This window comes from Pezoporus occidentalis, unplaced genomic scaffold (genome assembly GCF_034315485.1).
Source record: "Pezoporus occidentalis ecotype Australia unplaced genomic scaffold, CSIRO_AGI_Poc_V1 ctg138, whole genome shotgun sequence".
NCBI lineage: Eukaryota > Metazoa > Chordata > Aves > Psittaciformes > Psittacidae > Pezoporus > Pezoporus occidentalis.
In genome coordinates, this window is record NW_026913188.1 from 1,059,403 (window position 1) to 1,079,349 (window position 19,947).

Genomic DNA, 19,947 nt, shown 5'->3' on the forward strand with positions numbered 1-19,947 from the left:
CAGAGAGAAGGTCAGAATAAGAGGGAAAGACAGAGAAATGAGTTGGATGATGTGGCAGAGCAAGCCTGCTGATAACATAAAACTTGGACAGAATGGCTGATAAGCGCAAGGGCACCTTGACCAGTTGGAAAAATGGGCTGACAAGAACCTCATGAAGTTCAACACGATGTGCAAAGTCCTGCACCTGAGGAAGACCAATCCCACACACTGGCATATGCTGGGGACCACCCAGCTGGAAAGCATCTTTGCAGACAAAGAGCTGGGGTCCTGGTGGACACCAAGTTGACCATAAGGTAGCAATGTGCCCTCCTGGCAAATGTGGTCGACAGCCTCCTGGACTGCAGCAGGCAGAGCACTGACAGCAGGTCAAGGCAGATGATCCTTCGCCTCTACTCAGCACTGATGACACACACCTGGAGCGGTGGGTCCAGGCCTGGGCTCCCCAGTACAAGAGAGAGCTACTGAAGAGAGTCCAGTAAGAGGCCACTAAGAGGACTAATGGACTAGAGCATCTCTCCTGTGATGAAAGGCTGAGAGAATCGAGACCATTCTGTCTGGAGACTAGAAGGCTCATCATTCTGTGATTCTATGACCTCTGCCAGTCACATACCACAGAAAAGTGTCTGAAAGACTTACTGGAGTGTAGGAAAAGAACATTTCAGGAAAGAAAGAAGGTTGTTAGACGGATATAATGATCCCCTGGAATTGTAAATTAAAAACAAAATCATAGCAATGTGAGGAAATGATGCCACCAACTCTTCTCTATTCTTCTCCCCTGATTTGTAAAGAACAACAGTTCAGTTTGGAAAGACAGCAAAAAGAAAATAAAAGGAAATTAATCTCAAGCATCAAAAATATAGGGAACTACATACATTTCATAAAGCTTTTAAAATACCCTTTTACTAGAACTGCATTTTTAAAGCTGAGATTGTGTGACTCAGTTTTACAGAAAAGATGAACAGACGTGCCTTTTTTTAGGCTGGGGAACTTTAAACATATTTGAAGAAAGTGATAAAGTAAGTTAGCAAAATCCCAGTGGACCCTTTCCTACAACATTAACTCAGTATGATTTCCCATTAATGGCACACTCTACCATTCTACATCACTCCTGACTCTGAACTTCCCTAATTTAGGCAATCTGCCTTTCCCCCATCAAATGTTTCTATGAGCATTCTTGTCAGCACCTTCACAAGTATGACAGCCTACACTGGAGATGTGCTCTCCTTTCAGCTGTTTTTCAGCTGCGGGGGAAGCTTCACCAGTGCAGTTTCTTGAGACTGACAGAATGAAGCAGTAACATATGCACCAGAGTAAGTTACCCAAGCCTCAAGCAGAAAGAGCCTGACTCTTAAAAACACTGTCTTTACCTGTCTCCTCACACTTTCCAGCTGCCTTGTGAGGTTATCACTGAAGAACATAAACTAGCAAAAAACCCCAGTACAACTTAAACTTACAACTTCCAACTATTTCTTAAAAAACATTGATAACATTAATCATATTCATCTCTACTGAGAAACCCACAGGCAGTATGTCCACAAAGGTACAGGTCTACCTACCTTTCTCCGCCACTCTTTCGGTATGCCAGTTGGCAACCTGGCCACTGCTTTGAGCGCATCATGCCACTAAAAGCAAAAGCATCCAAAACGTACAAAATCCACCATTAGTTTCATGTAACAGTATACCAACATTTACAACACTGCAGACATGCCATTCATTTCATTTTACTGCACACATTTCAGAATTTAACAGAGAAAATACAAATTACTTCCTTACTGATGTAACAAAAATATAATATTCTAGGACAAAAGCCTTAGGAGATAGCTAAGTAAACAATGAAAGCTTATTGCATTTTTCAGATACTAATGGAACAGCTCTTGTTGCAACTGCAAACAATATACTGACATTATGATGACAGATGCACTTTTGAACTAGGGCAAGTACCTTGATCAAAGAGAACCCAGTTCTTCATAAATTAAGAGAAAAACTAATCCAATTACCTGCTGAAAACCATTTTGACCTAAAGATGGTTCAAGAGTGAACTTCAATTTTGTATCAACCCCTAGAAAACAAACAAACAAACACACAGTCATGGCCATTATTTTCATCAGAAGGAGAAAAAAAAAAAAGCAACACCCACAATTGAAATAAGAACACAACATTTCAGCTACACATTTCAACAACTACATTTCAACATGTTTCTGTGAATTCTTGTCTTCAGAGTGGATTCAAGGCACATGTTAAAAAGAACATGGACAAAATGTTTTTAAAATGCAGTAATACCCTCCTTAAGGATGTAGTTCAGCATAACGCAATTAACTAAAATTCATTTAGTTCATTATGCTACAAACTGTATGTGTACACTGCAACTACAATATGCAGCCACTGAAAAGCATACACTAACAGCTTTTCGCCATCTATTTCAACTTCTTGACATAAAGTCACTCAAAACTCATTTCCAAGTGTGGGGTGCTAAAACTGTTTTATTGCTCAGAATATCTTTTTATACAATTCCTCAGACCATAAAGCACATTTGATCAGTGTTCTCAGTTAAGCCTAGATTTGATTTTGGCCTTAGGAGCAAATCATTGTAATTCTTATAAAGCACACCTGCTAACAGTCTATAAAATAATATACTAGATGAAACACTAGGACCTCAAGTTTGGTCTGCCCTGGATCCTGCCTGTGGCACTGGAGCATGTCCTAACACAAGAAACAGTAACGTTGGATTCGCTTTGTATCTCACAGTTTGAACGGACAAGGCTCCGGGCCTTCAGGTGCCGCTGTCCAGCGCTCGGGTGCTGAACACCGCGCCGCACCGATTGCCCTCAATCAGGGCTTCCAGCACAAAGAATAAAGGCTTTTTTATTTTGCCTCCATAATTTAACGTGATATATTGCTCTACATTTAAAATTATGTGATGCATAGCTTCTTGTCTTTCTAGAATATCAAGCCAAGCATTTTTAATATATATTTTAATGGCTATATATATATATATATATATATAAAACAACCAGATTTTAATCCTGCATGGGTTTAAGTATATAAAATCCATGCTACTCAACTCACCAGTAATACCCAGTGCTTTGGAGAACTAAGCCTGTGGGTTTCAGACAAACCCAAACTATAGTGGTAATTGCTAGTTACAGATTGTAGAATGCCTTTCAGCATTTGCATGCTGCATTGGTGATAAGTCATTTAAAGCCTTGCTGCTTGATAAATATATATTTAAAGACAGTCTTCACCTCCAAGGCTTTTTTCTCCCCCCTTTGTTGGGGGAGAGGGAAATACAATTCACACAAAATGCAATTTTACTTAGAATTTTAGCATTTTAGAATTGCATCACTGAGACCTGGGGATCAGTGCTTCCATTTCCCTGCTTTAGGTTTAAAAGACATCCTTGTCAGACCTACAAAAATAAAAGCTTCAAACCATAATAGAAATGCCTTGAAAGAATATTTAAGAATTAAAATTATTCCTGGAAGTAACTGTTTATTAGTATTCTTCCCCATAACTCCATGGCACTCAGCAGGAACTCCTAATAGATAAATCTCTTCATAATAATTCAAAGCAGTGTAACAATGCCAGTAACCTACTAAGATGAAACTGCATCATGTTTGCTGTAAATGCAAAAAAAAAGTAAGCCTTATTCCCGTGCAATCTAATGTACTGGAAAGCCCTAATATATACAAAAAGATAGCATGACCAAGAATTCCTTTTGTAAGGTAACAGATGTTGTTGACATGTTACCTAACACTGCCTTGTAGCAAAGAAGCAGTAGCCTTCCAAAATAAAAATGCATTTATTTCCAACTCAACAGCCAAATATTAATCACTTCACAGTTTTCTAAGGTTTAAAGATCCCAGTAACAACTTCTCTCTTCATCTTTCTAAAAAAGACACAAGTAAAGACAGCCAAGTCTGCAAAAGATCAAGCACTTTAAGATATAACTTCAGAATAAGGCAGAATGTGTCATATACACGAACATCGTGACCGGGAAGCTCATACAGGAGCCCAGACAGCTGTTTCTCTTGATTAAATGACACTGACACCAGATCCTTCAATCTCCATCAACAAAAGTCTATTAAATCATAGCAGACAATTAAGACGAGTGAAAATTATTAGAAATGAGAACAACATCATGTGGTAACACCAGACTACAACAGCACGCTCTTCACTGTCGCAAGGAACTCAGGCCATGCACTGTAACCTCTAGAAGCCATGGAGTCTGCATCACACTATTTGTGCCCAGTTAGAAATATTCCCCACATCAAATTACATGATGGTAAGGAAAGGCTATAGCCACCCAGGAACTTTCCAGGGCATCAGTGGGAAAGCGATCAGCAAGCTGGGAGCAGCATTTCATTGCCTGTTACTTATTTCCAGCACAAGAACCATCTCACTGTGTGTGGTTTCTGCACTCTTCACTGAATTTGACATTGGACTTTGAAGCTTCAAGGAATTTATGCCTATCCCTTTTGCAACTTTTCTTGGTTTCCCAAACCTTCCTACTTTTCCTAACAAACCCATCATTCCCCTTTTCCTAACAAATCTCCAACCCCCCCACATACTTCTTTTTTGTAACTCAATCCTGTCATTTTTCTGTGTCCACTTGTGTCTGGATCATCACCAGTCTTTCCTCAGGGCCTTCTTCCACATACAGTCTTTTCTCCCTTACACTTCTATCACCCGTTACATCTTAGCAGCAACTCCCTTTAATTCTGATTCAGTTGCCTTCTCCCCACAAACTAACTTAGACTCCTCAATAGCTTCTTCTCCCCCCAGTACCCTCACCCATCCAACCCTACTACAGACCTTCTACACCCATTTTCACTGTATTTTCCCTTTTTTATCAGTCATCCATCTCTGGACCAGCTTCTTCTCCATCACATAAACACATGCTTTTTGCAGAAAAGACCCCTCGGGCCTTATGAGAACCTTTCTCTCAGCTCCTGCATAGGGACAGCCTGGCAGAAACATACCATATATGTAGCAATAGTTCTTACTCTCAAGGACTGTAGGCTCCGTCAGTACAACTCAGCCCCTTTACATCAAGCCAGCCAGACTATAGTGTCATTTAACATGTTAAGTATCACCTCCAGTTCATACACTTCAACTGACACTTCGTATCTAAAAAGCTCATGTAAGCAGGAAACTATTGGGAACACGTATGAATTATTAGCTCCACAAATACAAGCACACACAAAGGTACATATGATTGGCACCAGCCAAATTTCTGAAGGGCAGGGGAATGCCAAAATAAGGCCTGTTCAATGCCCCTGCAATCAGATCACCAGAAACCACAGGAGAAACACTATTTTAAAAGAAGAAAAGAAAGATAAAACCCCACAAAAGCCAGTCCCATTAGCTTTTCCATGTAAACTACACAATGACCCCTGACAATGAAAGGCTGTAAGAGGAAAGATTATAACCCCTGGACTCCCAAATCCTAGCAGTCTTCCACTGCATGACCAAAATGCAGCGCAAGACTATGTAGAGACACAAGAGGGGAGAAAAATGTTGTGGTCAGCCAAGTACCTGTGTGAGGGAATCAAATTCCCACTCCTCAGCAATATTAAATAAAAGGATGGGACTTTCCCTGAAATTCTAAAGTAGAAAAAGCATAGGAAGATGATTTGTTCTGATGCACGTACATGAACGATAAAGACATAGCTTCAAGCTTACAAAGCACATGACTGTATGTTCCTGGCTGGACTAAAAGCAGCTGTTGAAACCTCTCCCATAGAAAGCCAATAAATATTTTATCAAAAACAAATGAGGAAAAAGGCCTAAAGCAAGTTTTTTGTGCAGTGGGGGTCCAAACTGAGAGAAAAAAAGTGGCAACCGAAAGTACCACCTTAGCGTTACTTGTATCAGGAAGATTCTTAGCCTTGGTTTGTAATTCGCCTCTAAATGTAGGGTTTCATCTGTAAAATGAGAAATAAAAGTAATATTCTGAGTAACTCCGCATGAAATCAGTTTTGTCAGGAACCAGAGCTCACTGGGATGTATCAAAGAACATCTAAAATCTGCAGTGTACAGAAAACTCTCAGAACAGACATACAGCTGATACAGACTGATACAGGAAATCTGAAGGAAACTTCATTCAGCTAATTTTTTAAAAGCATATCAGGTGCCTGTCTCCATCACTCTATGGAAGCATGCATCCTGAATGACGCTGTTCTATTCGCTTACATAAAAACAACAGGGAAACCCCAACCGAGTGGGATTTCCTGGCTTTAAGACTATGGCATTCGTGGTTACATCTCTGATCATCTCCCCTGGCCTTTGTGGGAGTGTAAGTAAAAGAATGTCATGATCCAGACAACCTCATTACCTGGGATATTTTAAGGCTACTGTAGGAGCAGGGATCTGTGAGAATTATGGGTCAGGAAATCTCCTTGACAATGGCAACCCCGTACACCTATACCAGAATGTATCTGAGAGCTTATTAATAGCAGCATCCAAAACTCAAACACAGAGGCAGTCAGCGATGTGTGCTTCACACATACACACACAGCTAGTACAATGGGAAACTGAATCTTACATGTTTTTGCGCATTGCTCTACATTTCAGTAGACCTAACGCTTGCATGGTTTGTAAATGCCTAGGATTAGGAAACATTTCAGCTACAAGTGACAGCTCCAACACTGTAAATTGAATTTAAATTGCCAATACTTCATGAAAAAAAAAAAAGTTATCAGAAATTTTGATGGCAGGCAACTATAACATTCAGCAACGACCACCCATCAGTGCCCCTGCCGAGAGCCCACCTCCCTGGAGCAAATGCACACTGACTGACCACCTGGTCCTTAAAAGGGATTTCGATACTGAAGTAGGATTCAGAAGAAGCAGCCACAGAGAAGCCTCCCCCGTTAGCAAAGGCATGGTTGCGAATTTAGACAACACCCTACCGCAGACAAAGGCTGGGTGGGAGGAGGAGTCTCCAGCAAGTCAGGAGTTAGCAGGTTCAGCGGGAAAGGTTTGGTGAGGCCGAGGGTAGACCGCAGGTCCCCGGCGGCTCGGACGTGAGGGGGTGACGGGGGGAAAGCGGCGATCTGGGGGGGCTGAGGAAGACCGCAGGGACAGGGCGCAGCCGAAAGGCACAAAAGCGCTGCGAGGCGGCGGCGCCCGCTGGAGGAGCGGGGAACGGAGCCGGGATCCGCCGGGCGGAGAGGGCAGGAGGAGCGCCCTGGTGAAGGGGGCAGCGCGCTGCCGCCCTGCAGGGCCCCTCGCACGCCTCCAGCCTCCCGCCCGGTGCCGCTTCAGCTCCCGGCCGGGGCTGCCTTGCACCCGCTCCCCAGCCCGGGGCTACCTCGCAGGCCCAGCCGCCTCGGCCGCCGCGCCCCGCACCGCCCCGCACGCCCCGCCGCGCCTCAGGCCGCGACCGCGGCGCCTCACGCAGGCCGGGCTCGCCGAGGCTGTCCGCACCGCAGCGGCGGCCGACCAGGCGCGGCCATTTGCCTCTGGCCGGTACAGGCTGCTGCTGCCGCCGCCCCCCGGGGAGCTGTCCCCCGCTGCGCCTACCCGCCGCCCTCATCGCCCTCCGGCCGCGTCCTCATCGCCGAGCTGACCCCGCGAGGAGGCAGCAGCCCCGGCCCGGTGCCCGCTAAGCCTCTTAGGGGCTGTGAGCCGCCGCCTGGCAGGGGGGAGCGCGTTACCTGGCTCCAAGGTGCAGAGCAGGCGCGGCGCCGTCCGGGAGATGCAGCTGCGCTTCTTGAGGACGTTGCTGAGGATGGTGCCCACGCCGCCGCCGCCCGAGCTCTGCCGCTTCAGGCATCGCCCGCCGCGCCGCAGCGAGCCCGTCAGCCTGTCCTGCCGCATGGCAGCCCCTGCCGCCGGACGCTCCCGGCCAGCGGCGCCAGAAAGCTCGGCCTAGGGCGGCGGGGCGGGCGGCATGGCGGCAGGGGTACCCCGCCGGGTGCGGCTCTCCCGGCTAGCGGGGATCTGCAGTGCAGAGACAGCAAAGTTGAAGTGCGAGAGCTATGAGGGAGGACAAGGAGAGGGAAAAGGGGGGCTGGTGGGGAAAGGAGTTGCTCCCGCCCACAATCCTAGCATCACTGCCTGAATAAATCAGCAGCCTCTCCTCCTCCAGCACCACCTGGGATGCAGCAGGCGAAGGGGAGAGCAGCCCCCGTTAGAAATGAAGGGACCCAGTCGGCAGCGGTGGGGCTCAGCAGTGGCAAAGGGTTCGGGACAGAGCCCTGCACAACCCCCGGGCTGCCCCCACATCGCCCAGCACTGCAATACTGACCCGTGCCTGCTAACAGGGGACAGCATTGACTTTTGCCAAGAATGAAATGAGCTAACCATCCTAGATTTAGATTAGATATTAGGAAAAAATTCTTCACTATGAGGGTGATGAGACACTGGAACAGGGTGCCCAGAGAAGCTGTGACTGCCCCATCCCTGGCAGCGTTCAAGGCCAGGCTGGATGGGGCTTTGAGCAACCTGGTCTGGAGGAAGGTGTCCCTGTCCATGGCAGGGAGTTGGAATTAGATGATCTTTAAGGTTCCTTCCAACACAAACCGTTCTATGATTCTGTGATTCTAAGATCCAGCAAAGAGACTTCTCATGTGAGATTCTGAAGAGTCCTGCTGCCCATTTCAAAAAGCTGTCCTGGGAAGGAGTCCCACAAGCACTACCAGAGCAGGGAGCAAGGGGAGAACAATTGGTGCAGCAGCATTGCAATGCCAGAGTAGGCTGAGGTCAGGTCCTGGGCTAGGTCTGCTTAGGGACAGCACCAGGGGCAGCAAGAGCAAGCAAGCTGCACAGCTTCTGTGTTTCTGACTCATCAGCACAGACTTTGGACATTCTCTAAATAACTGCTTTATCTGTGAATCTGAAGAGCAGTGCACTTATTACTAATGACTTACCATGCACTAAATAGTTAAAAGAAGCTATTTGACAGCATTTTAGTAGATGCATTTTCCAGTGCTATTTGACCTAACAGCATCTTAAAAGGGTTTGATACAGACTTCAAACTAGCAGTTTGATTGACAAGAAGGAAAAGTATTTGAAATTATGATAGCTTTTACGATCTAAACCACTCAGCATTTCTATGGAAGGAAAGCAGATTTATCACACCACATTAGCTGAGCTCCAAGACCCAGCTACGGGAAGTCTGAGTCTACCTGCCAACATCTGCAGCACTGAAACAACAATTTGCTCCTTTATTAAAAGGATGTTTTTCTCAGTCATATTACAAAGATAGGAGAAGACCTGCAAATGATAAGCAGCAAAGCCAATTATATAAAAGATACACATTCTAAACCATAGAAGCAAGCCTTTTTTTTTAAGATCAGTTATAGCTATGTTTAGAAGTTACTGTTAGAAGTTTTCAGAGAAGCATGATTTTGATCATGCCTTTTTAAATATCAGTTTTGGTTTTGGAGAAAAGTCACTACATTTGAGCTGGTAGCTTGTGCTCTGAATAGATAATTAAGTCTGTGTGTTGGTGGTTCTTTTTTTAACAAAGGTAACACTTCCCTGCTGATGTAGATGATGCAAATCACTTTATTTCTGTGCCAGCTGGAGATGATGATTTAGTGGTTAAAGCATCAAATTTTAAATGAATTAATCTCCCCCTAGGTGTACAGATCGTACCAATGGGACTGTAACAGAAACATTTAAATACAGAAATAATATCTAATACTATTCTCCTCTTCCTAGAGCACCATACGCAAATAGCATCACATCATTCTTGGTTTGTTTCAAGAGTGGCTAACCCAAAACCACATGCCATTGCCCAAAGTCTCAGGAGCTATAGCCAAAGTTTCAGGAATCACTCATTATCCACACAGTGAGAATCAGTCATACCACTAAACTGGACATAATCATAAGTAACCTTCAAATTTTGAGCAATCACAGATTACAAGCCAGACATGAATATTTAACTGACAAGGATAACGAGCTCTCAAAGTGAGAATTCAGTGTCCTCATTACTGCTATTTCTCCTACTTGTCATCATCTATAACAAAACTGGAAACAAATCAGGACAATCATGCTGTGACTTGAGACACTGCTGCTTCCAAGGGCCAACATACTGTTAAGGAGCTCTCCTGCATGCCAGACAATTAATGCAACATTACTCTTCCAGAAAAAAAAAGGCAAGCATGAACTTCAGGAGAACAAAATGAAGAAGCCAAGCCACACTAATGGGTTTGATGACTCACTGGATCATTAGCATTGGATTTTAGAGACATAGATAAACCTCCTATTAAGCATACACACACATATACGAAGGGCAAGAGCCTAGCTTCTAGAAAAGTGGATGGTATCAGGTTAACCACTGATCAGGCAAAGCCTCTCTTTCTCTGTGGCAAAGTGTGTTCTGTGCCACTGCCTGGACTTGCAGACATCTAAGCATGACACTGCATGTCAGAAGCGATGTATAAATTGGCCATATTCACCACTGTTAAGCTGTAGATTGTCTTCAACAATGGGGAAATTTCAGACAAATCTCCATAGCTCCAAGTTGGTGAAAACACAGCAAATTTGAACTCAAAGATGTCACCAGCCATCATGAATCTATTTTGATCCATCAATGCAGACAAGTATGGCCATGTCCACAAGTCCTCACCTGCAATTACTGACAAGACAGATGATGCTCAGAAAGGAGCTGGAAGGGATCAAAGCATTTTGGCTAGCCCAGATATTTCAGCCCCAGATATTTTATAATAATCAACCCAAGAGTTTGTTTTTTCCCCCCGTTTCATTTATTCCCTCCCACACAACAGAGTCACTTTCTGAAAAACCTTACCTCCTCACTTGCTATTTCTTTGCAGTCTTACACCACCTGCTAACCGTGTCTTTTAAGGCCAAAGCACACATCATAAGGAGTATTAGTTCACTTGTATAACTTGCTTAACTATTACCATTGGCCTCATTGTGATTGGTCGTATAATCACTGCAGTTTGACATAGAGAAATCAACTCTATTTACTTTGAACCTCCCCATTTATCAGCTCACTTCTCTTCTGCCTGCACTGGGACAATGAGGTAAAAACACAGGCAACTAGAACAGCAGAATGAGCTCAAACAGATGGGGCAGTGACAGGAACAGCAGCAAAAATGAGGCCACAGACTGATCTCCCTTGCTTGCATGAAGCTTTAACTACCCAACTCAGGATTACTGGAAGGCAAAGTTCACCAGTTCTCTTTGATGTGTGTGAAGAAGAATGAATGCAATCAAAAGTCTAAGAAATGGTAAGACATCTTCAGCTGGGCCACTGTATTTCATGACCATCCTCCCCTTTATTTCACAGGGATGTATCTAGACCTGTGATACTGATCTGCACCACATCATCCCAGTACAATAATGAAAGTTTGGGGAGAAAGCTTGTTTGCCACACTTCTAGACACCCACATTAGCAAAAATACTTAAAGCAACACATACCCATGAAAAGAATATGTTGTATGATAATACTGAAATATGCTTCATCCCAAGGCATTTTAGAAATTACATTTGGGCAGCAAATATCAGAAAGAAATCAATGTATGATACAATCAATATATCAATAGGATGAGAGAAAAAAATGCATTGCAACCATGAGGCAAAACCTAGTGTGTTGATCACATCATAGGACCATTGTCTGCTAAGCTCCAGAGTTCTGTATACTACCTTTAAGACTGCAGAAAACACAACCCCATTACCACTGGGCTTCAAATAGCTTTGCAGAAGTTAGAAAATCAAGGAATTTTAAGCCTGTACCAACCAACAGGTGTTCTGATGTGTGTGATAGTACACAATGACCTTCAAAAAAAGAATATATTTCACTTTCAAATTGAAGTGTATAAGAGAAAACACATGGAATGAACCACGTTCACTTTGGAAGGAAGAAAGAATCAGGCAGACTGAGATTCTCCCAGGAGCCAAAGCTATTTTAAATACATTTAGCCCTTTAAACCATCTTCGTCACTGGAGCACAAAATTCCTACCCTATCCAGTTATAGATGTGTTCTATTATTAAACATCCCTTCTGACAAAAACAGCCTCACTTCCTTCTGCTTGGTCCTAAAAAACTAAAACCAGGCATGACCCACCTGGAGTTTCACACTCCCCAGCTCTACCTCTGACAGCCTGAAAAGAGGCTTGTTGGGTCTTTGACACTTGAAGGGGCATAGGTGCTACAGTGATGGTACAGTGCTTGTCCTTGAACATGAAAGCCTGCAAGGTGGCACAGCCCAGCACTCCTCCCACCTCAGCCTGCAAGTAGAGCATCCCCTCCTGCATTGCCAGTACTGCTGTACAGGCACTGTTACCGACTGCTGCCTCAGACACTGCAGGAGAGCAGTGTCTAACTGTTGTGTGGACCACCAAGCACAGAGCCTGTAGGGCTGTTTCATATATCCACAGCTGCATGAGCACATGAGGAAGAAGTCTACAGGTAAGAGTGGACAGATCTACGATATACAGAAGGAGAAACATGATTTTGGGCTAACAGATTCACTTCTGCCACCAAGCTGTTCTCTGCTCTCAGACAAGTAATCCAGAGTTGTCTTTACTGGACAAGGGATAGTTCCAGAACCAATGTAAAAAAACAACATTTTGCTACTGTATTTGTGCCTAGAGAAGATTCATTTTAGGTAAAGAAGCAGGGCTCAGGAAAATGTGTTGACACACAACAGTCTCAGCAACACAGCATGAATATTTTAAACTTTTCCATTGCCTTAGTCATGATTTGTATCACTTTGTACCTTAATGTCACAAAGGAGGTCAGGACCTCTCTGTATCCTACAGCAGATACCACAGCCAAAAAAAGCAGAGCCAACCCTTCCCTACAAATATAAATCACACAATGGACAGGAAATAACATTTGTGATTTTCAGAAACAGAGAACCAACATTTAGTCTCAGGAATGATTAATCTCAGGAGGCGTGCAGCAGAGCTGAGAAACAAACCCAAACAAACTCAAATCTGGATCAATGCTGCTTCTTCCTTTAGACTTCATTCACATAGCCTTTTTACTTATTTTACCCTTCAAAAACTGAGAGCACAGTAAGTACCCTTTAACACAGCCTTCTCTTGAAGGAAGCCTTGAAACAGCCCACTTTTATTGGAGGGTTTCTGACAAACAGAGGGTATGGGTAGTTCTCTTACTACCAAGCACTCTCTGGTCATTGGGCTTTGTTTATAGCTGTCTGAAAGAATATTGCATGCACATTGTTTAGCCACACTGATTGAAGACTGATCTAGAGATCATTAAAATAACACTGCTTAGCATGTGTTTATCTTTCAGCAGGAAATTAATCCACAAGGCTATTACTCCTGCAAGAAGCTGACAACTGTATATATACTACATGACTCTTCAGTTTATCACAATCAGGATTCAGCCAAGAAAGAGCTTCAGACTCAAGATTCTTCATTATGATTTTTAGATTTGTTCTTTTTTTTTTTTATTCTCCTCTTTCCCTCCCATACACATTATTCACCTGTGCCTCCTGCACTACACACATGAGAAAAGAAGGTCCCTTTAGTAGAGCCAGGTCTCCTTGACTCCAGCATCACCTACCCACAAATGTGTGCTGTAATTTATCTTCTGGGACTGATGGACAGTTACACCTAGTAAGTGTATTTACAAGCTGAATAATACTCATAATCATATTGCTTCTTGAAATTTTAGGCAGACAGGATACACCCTGAGAAGGAAGCCAAACTTTCCCAACATCGCTGAAAACACTTGCAATAACATACATCCATAATTAAGGCATCTGTAAATAGGTTGTGAAGCAGTTTCTAGCAGTTTACAGCACTGTGATGACCAGTTTCCCATCTAGGAACACGCCACATTTGTAGGCAGTGAATCACTGCAGGTACATCTGTCTGCAGTCCCTCAGTTTGTAGGTTGTTCTTAAAAGTGGCACAAGATGCTTATGCAATCGGATGGCGTAGGTGAGAATATGAACGCTCTCAAAAGCACCACAGGTTGCTAAAACAGAAGTACAGACATGTCTGTAATGCCCTTGAACCTGATTATAACCTCTCTCCATTAGTAAATATTTCCATGAATGAGGGAGATTAAGAGAGACTTGACAACTGTACAGTACCAGGGCTAAGGCCAGCAACAGCAGAACTGCAAGTACCTGTCTCCCAGACCTATGCTCAATCCACTAGAGCATGAAGCCCCTAGTTTCCCCGAGTTCTTTAGGAAACCACTCAGCAGTAACCCAAAAGCTTTTCTTAATCCTGACTCTATAACACAATCACATTGAAAGCTAGGAATAGGTTAATATTCAATGCTTTACATTACAAATTACTTACTCTCTATATCACCAGCTCTCACCATCACACCTCTAAAAAGCTGGTATTCTGCATCATCTGGAGTTCCTAGGTCAAACTGATTTGAAGGATACAAGAATCAAATTTGCTGATAAGTCATTAACCCTGAGCACACAAATGATAGCAACCAGTGCCAATGGGCTGGGTACAAAGGGTGGCCTATTCCAGTCCAGGCCCATCACTGGGAATTGACTGTTCCCAGAGCTTAACAGGAGAGAATTTAAAGAATTTGTGAAAAATAGAAACTGACTTGTGTTTTTCAAACATCACGTGCCACAAATCAGAGGCACCTCAAATGTTTCAGATGAAAAAAAAATCTACTCTGACATTATAAAATAGATGCAACGTGGAAAAGTTTATCTTAACATAGGGTTTGATGGCTGCACTGGAAGGACAATTAATGAGATTTAACTCGGAACTACCCATGTGGGAAACAAAAAAGGGGCTTAAATATAATACTGCTTGATAACAAGACAGAAGTTAGTTCCTCTTATTATACCAGTAATAGAAGACTTGCACAACTGAGTATGCCTGGTATTTTACCAAAGCTATTTGCATTCACTGCAGTGGCCATAAATCCTAATCCTGGACTGCAGCATTATTGCAGTGGTTGATGTACAAACACAGCAAAAACAGCCTGCCTGTTTTAAAAGAAAGAAATAAGAGAAAACACATTAGCATACAGAGGTGTGCAGGGAGGCAGTGAAATGATCCTAGAAAGCATGTTGGACATTAGTCAGTGTAAGAGCCGCTATTGTGTTTCTGTAGGCTTGGTGGCATATATGAAGGCATAAAGTCAATAACAGAGCCTAGGGGTTAGGTTTTAATCATCCACTCAGGTTCAACACGGCTAAACATCTACAAGGAAATGCCAACATGGGGGAAATTGAGAAGGTGCTTGCTTTAAAGTATGCAGGATGGAGGTAGGAGGCATGAGCTAACCCTGAACATTGAGTAAGAAATGACAAGGACATGACAACAAAGGAAAGTAGGTTGTGAAGAGCTTTTGATATTACAAGCAATAAAGCAAGACATTGGTTAGATCTATAATGACCATGAGGGAAGCATAGGCACCTTGCTTTCATGCGAACATCTACGAACAAACACCAAAATGTAGCTGTGTTTATCGCAAGCTGAAGTCTACTGCTACACCTAATTCTTTGTACATCTATGTTGCCTTCCAAAAGGACACTGAGAAAAAAAAAGTTTGCAGATGCTTTCTACATCCAAAACACTTCCAGCAAGCTCTTAAACAGAGAAAAATGGTAGGTAAGTAAGTAGAGGGATCTTTTCACATTTTTCAACTGTATAAACAAACCCTATAATTGCCATTTGAGGAGCACACTGATCTCTCTTGTCCTGATGAAGAAAATAAAAGGCAGGGGAGGAGGAGGGAGTCAATTTATTTTACTTATCACCTTCATGTGCCGACTGTAACAGTAAAGCAGAACACATGCAGTTACATTAAGTAGGCAGTTCCATTTCATGAGCAAGGTAAAAGACATGTCATTCAAGGACTGCTAAAGTAACAATATATTTTAAACTGCTGTAGGAACCAGTAGCATAAAGTCTAGAGTTAACAACTGGAATAAAAATCACAGAAATGCTTACATGCTCAATAAAATAGAGAGAGAGGACATTTTATATTTAATGCAAAGTAAAGAATTTAATAAAAATATTATTTTGGCAAGGGACATATTAAGAAGAAAATATCATTGAAGAGGCCTATATAAAAAGTATGGTGGAAAGCATAATTATAAAAATTAAGAAGTGTTCCCTAACTTTGCTAAACAGCATACTGTAAATGCATACCTTGGCCAGTATTCACATTCCAGAATCCTGCTTAAATGCTACATGGTCAGTTTAAAAAGCAAATCACCAAGTCAGCAGAAAACCTAATCTATGAAAAAATAATTCTGACAGGTGTGATATGTAGGCCTTGCTTAAAATAATGTTTGCAGAAGAATGAAGGTCATAGCAGATTGCAGGCTCCCAGGTCTAAAACTGAGCTGCTCTTCCTTTAGAATCATAGAATGGTTTGGGTTGGCAAGGACCTTAAGATCATCTAGTTCCAATCCCTCTGCACAGGCAGGGACACCTCACACTAAACCATGTCTCCCAAGGCTCTGTCCAACCTGGCCTGGACACTGCCAGGGACAGAGCATTTAACACTTTCTTGGGCAACCCATTCCAGTGCCTCACCACCCTCATAGTAAAGAACTCCCTTATATCTAACATGAACTTCCCCTGTTCAAGTTTAAACCCATTACCCCTTGTCCTATTGCTATAATCCCTGATGAAAAGCCTCTCTCCAGCATCCTTGCAGGCCCCCTTCAGATACTGGAAGGCTACTATGAGGTCTCCACACAGCCTTCTCTTCTCCAGGCTGAACAGCCCCAACTTTCTCAGCCTATGTTCATACAGCAGGTGCTCCAGTCCCCTGATCATCCTTGGGGCCTTCTCTGGACTTATTTCAACGGCTCCATATCCTTCTTATGTTGAGGACACCAGAACTGCACATAGTGCTCCAAGTGGGATCACTCGAGAGTGGAGTAGAGGGGCAGGATCACCTCCTTCGACCTGCTGGTCACGCTCCTTTTGATGCAGCCCAGGTTACTTGATGAGTTTCGGTAACAGCAAAGCTCTGATTGTTTATTTACTACTGAGTAGCTTAGGACAACTCACTTCACTCCTCTGAACATGTGTTTCTTCTACCAGCCTTCAAGTAGTCTTGTCTCACTAAAAGTTTGTTTTTCATGTTTTCCAGTGACCATCTCCTTAGGCTCCTGACTTCAGCGGGCCTCTCTAAGCATTACTATAAATATTAGTAACATTTAACTCCTCAGTTTAGTATTCTTTTTAAAAAAGATCAGCGATGTACACTGATTGCCTCCCTATCCCGACTTTCTTTACTCTCACTGAATAATTACTTTTCCTTCAGGATCTAAGGCCAAATAGCTACTGCTGCCAATGACTATTATATAAGATATGAAATCAGCAGTAATGTATTAAAATAAAAATTAAACTATTAGCTATCAATGATGCCTAATCCAACCCAAGAATCAAAATTTTTTTGTGCTCTGTATTTTGGTCATATGTGTTGTATGGATGGCAGGAAAAACATCGATCAGTACCAGGCTGCCATAATTTTAGGGGGGTAACTAAAGTTTATAGGGAACTAAATTCAGAAGCTGTTTCACTGCTTGCAAAATATAGCAAAAGGTTTCCAGTTTTTACTAAAAAAAAAGAGATATAAATGATAGGTTTGTAAGTAAGATGATGTAACATGGAGATGGAACAGGCTTGACTTTCTTAGCAAATTTCAAGGGTATGTGAGAAGCACTCATTTGCAGCTCAGTAAGTCAAATTCAGGTTCTTAACAGCTTCGAGGAGAAATGCATTTTAAAATCTGAGGTTCTTGTTTAACTTTTCCTCCAGAGCTGCTTCAGCACAGAATTATAATCAGGACTATTGATCCAAACAGACCAAGTTCACAGCCTACTTTTCTAGCATCTTGGTTTTAAATGTCAAGCTTATCTCACAGAGCTGCAGAAACATAGCTGCTAGCGCTGCCTGATGCTCCATAAATCAGTCTATTCCTAGCACTAATTATCCCAAGCAGCTGTTATCCTCCATTTGATCTTTAGTATCCAGGAAATCTTTTCTTCAAAGACTAATTCAACCCGAGAACGTTTAGCATGTGCCATATTTGGAGATAAAATGCATCTGTGTTACTTAAATGCCATGTACTCTGTTGGGCATTTTCAGAAAAGCCCCATTAACCCTCCTACAAGTTCACAATGGTTAAAAAAAAAGGGCATTTCATTAGGAAAAAGAACAGCACAGTTACTTGTACTGAAGTATAATCCCCAGAATAAAAGAGGAGGTAGTGCTAAGCTAGAGAAGTGTTAAGGACTATGCATACAATCTAATTGCACAACTTTTTCTCCCAGGTTGTTTCCACATCTAAAAGCTTGCCAGAGAAAGATTAAAGACCGCAGTGACATGGTATTATAGCATACAGCTCACACAGCCACCCCTGCTGTGAGCTTATACACATTCATAAACCCTTATATCTTCATTATCCAACATTTGCTATAGATGCAATGGCTTTTCACTATCTGCAGGAATCAGAGCAGGATCTGCAATCAGTTCAGAAGTGTCTAAAGTATCTGTGAAATATGAATTGCACATCTCAAGCATCACTCCTTTACACATAGTCTTTGGCAGCACCAGCTTCCTCACAAATTCCCAGTTAATGCAATTAACTCCTAGATTACACCCTTGATATTGATGCCTTGCAGCAAAACACACTACTTTCACATACAGACCTGTGGGCTGAGCCCTTTGCTCAGCTGGGACATGCACCCCACTTCTCCCTCTCCGGCCAACCCTCGCTCTGTCCCAGGCAGACGTGCTGGCCTGAAGCAGGATGAGCTCAGTTGCACACTCTTCCTGAACCTATGTGGAAATCAGCATCTTGCCTCACTCAACCACAGTAATCCCAGGGTGATTAAATAAAACCCTCGCTTTTCCAGTTTTTCAGGAAACTCTTACACTAACCAAACTTTGCCACTTCTCCTGTATTCATTTGAATAGCTGCAAATGAGCAGAGGGAACAGTGATGTTGTCATGACTGACGGACAGGGACTGTAGACAGATAACAGGCTGTTCGGACTGTTGCTGTTGGCAAACAGCATCATCCTTTCTTTGGTGACTGCATGCCTCCTCAGTTCCAGCTGATCAAATCCCACCTTCCAAAGTTACAGCAGTACTACAGACATAAGAGATCACTGGTTTGAGAACCATTTTATTCAGGCAAATTAATATATAAGTACTATAAGTATTACTTGATAAGTAATCCAAACCCCCCCGCACACACACACACACACAATCTATCACAGTAATCCTGATTTCTAATACTCAGGAAGTACTTTATGTAACAAGTACTATCCAGTGCATGAACTCTTCATGACATGGATGATGTGAAAAGTGTAATTCAGTGCACTCAGAACTCTACATGCATCACAAAACTAATTCTGCAAGGTCAGCCTCCACTTTGCAACAGCAACAGGATTACCCTTACATAGAAGAATTTGGAAAAGAAGCCAAGCAGTCAACCCAAAATAAATACAGTATCAGGTGTGGCACTAACTCAACCATTTCACTGTTGTTACAGCTGCTAGCACACTGACAAAGAATATTTACAACATGCTATACAAAATGTTGCAGGACAAATATTTGGTAGCAATTCTGCAATCTATACCTTCCTATACTGAACAATCTGCATTTTCTGTTGCAAACTGGGCCTAGATTCAGCAGCTAGATTATTGCTTACAGAAGGATTTACTGGATTTACTGTTCAGTTTCATAAGCAATGATGTATTTATTCTGCAAGAATAATGTTTTATATTGTTACCATATTCAGCTGTTACTATCCCATCAAGTGTCTACACTAATAATAATAAAAAATGGTAGAATTATTTATTTTGGAGGATGGGGAAGAAAGAAAACTAGCTGTAGTTAGATAAGCAGTGGCTGATACTCTCATCACCTCAGGAGACCATTACAGCATGCCCCTTTTGCCTCAGCAGCTGACACCAACTACAGAACATGCCTACATGACACATTTGAGACAGGTCGATTTAGCCTCACTTCATCTTCACCCCA

The 19,947-nt window shown here is 42.7% G+C and overlaps 1 protein-coding gene across 5 annotated transcripts in view; it reads right to left on the reverse strand.

Annotated features, from left to right (window-relative positions):
• TBC1D30 (TBC1 domain family member 30) overlaps positions 1–19,947 on the reverse strand; it is a 53,890-nt gene that overhangs the window by 21,282 nt on the left and 12,661 nt on the right. For 3 of the 5 annotated variants that reach the window (XM_062609439.1, XM_062609435.1, XM_062609434.1), the window contains 2 exons: positions 1,998–2,059; positions 1,557–1,622 (listed from right to left, as the gene is read on the reverse strand). In XM_062609439.1, the coding sequence (XP_062465423.1) occupies positions 1,557–1,622; positions 1,998–2,059 (128 nt within the window). Of the gene's footprint in view, positions 1–1,556; positions 1,623–1,997; positions 2,060–7,658; positions 8,004–19,947 lie in introns of those variants that run through there. The other 2 variants (XM_062609438.1, XM_062609436.1) reach the window with 1 other exon arrangement.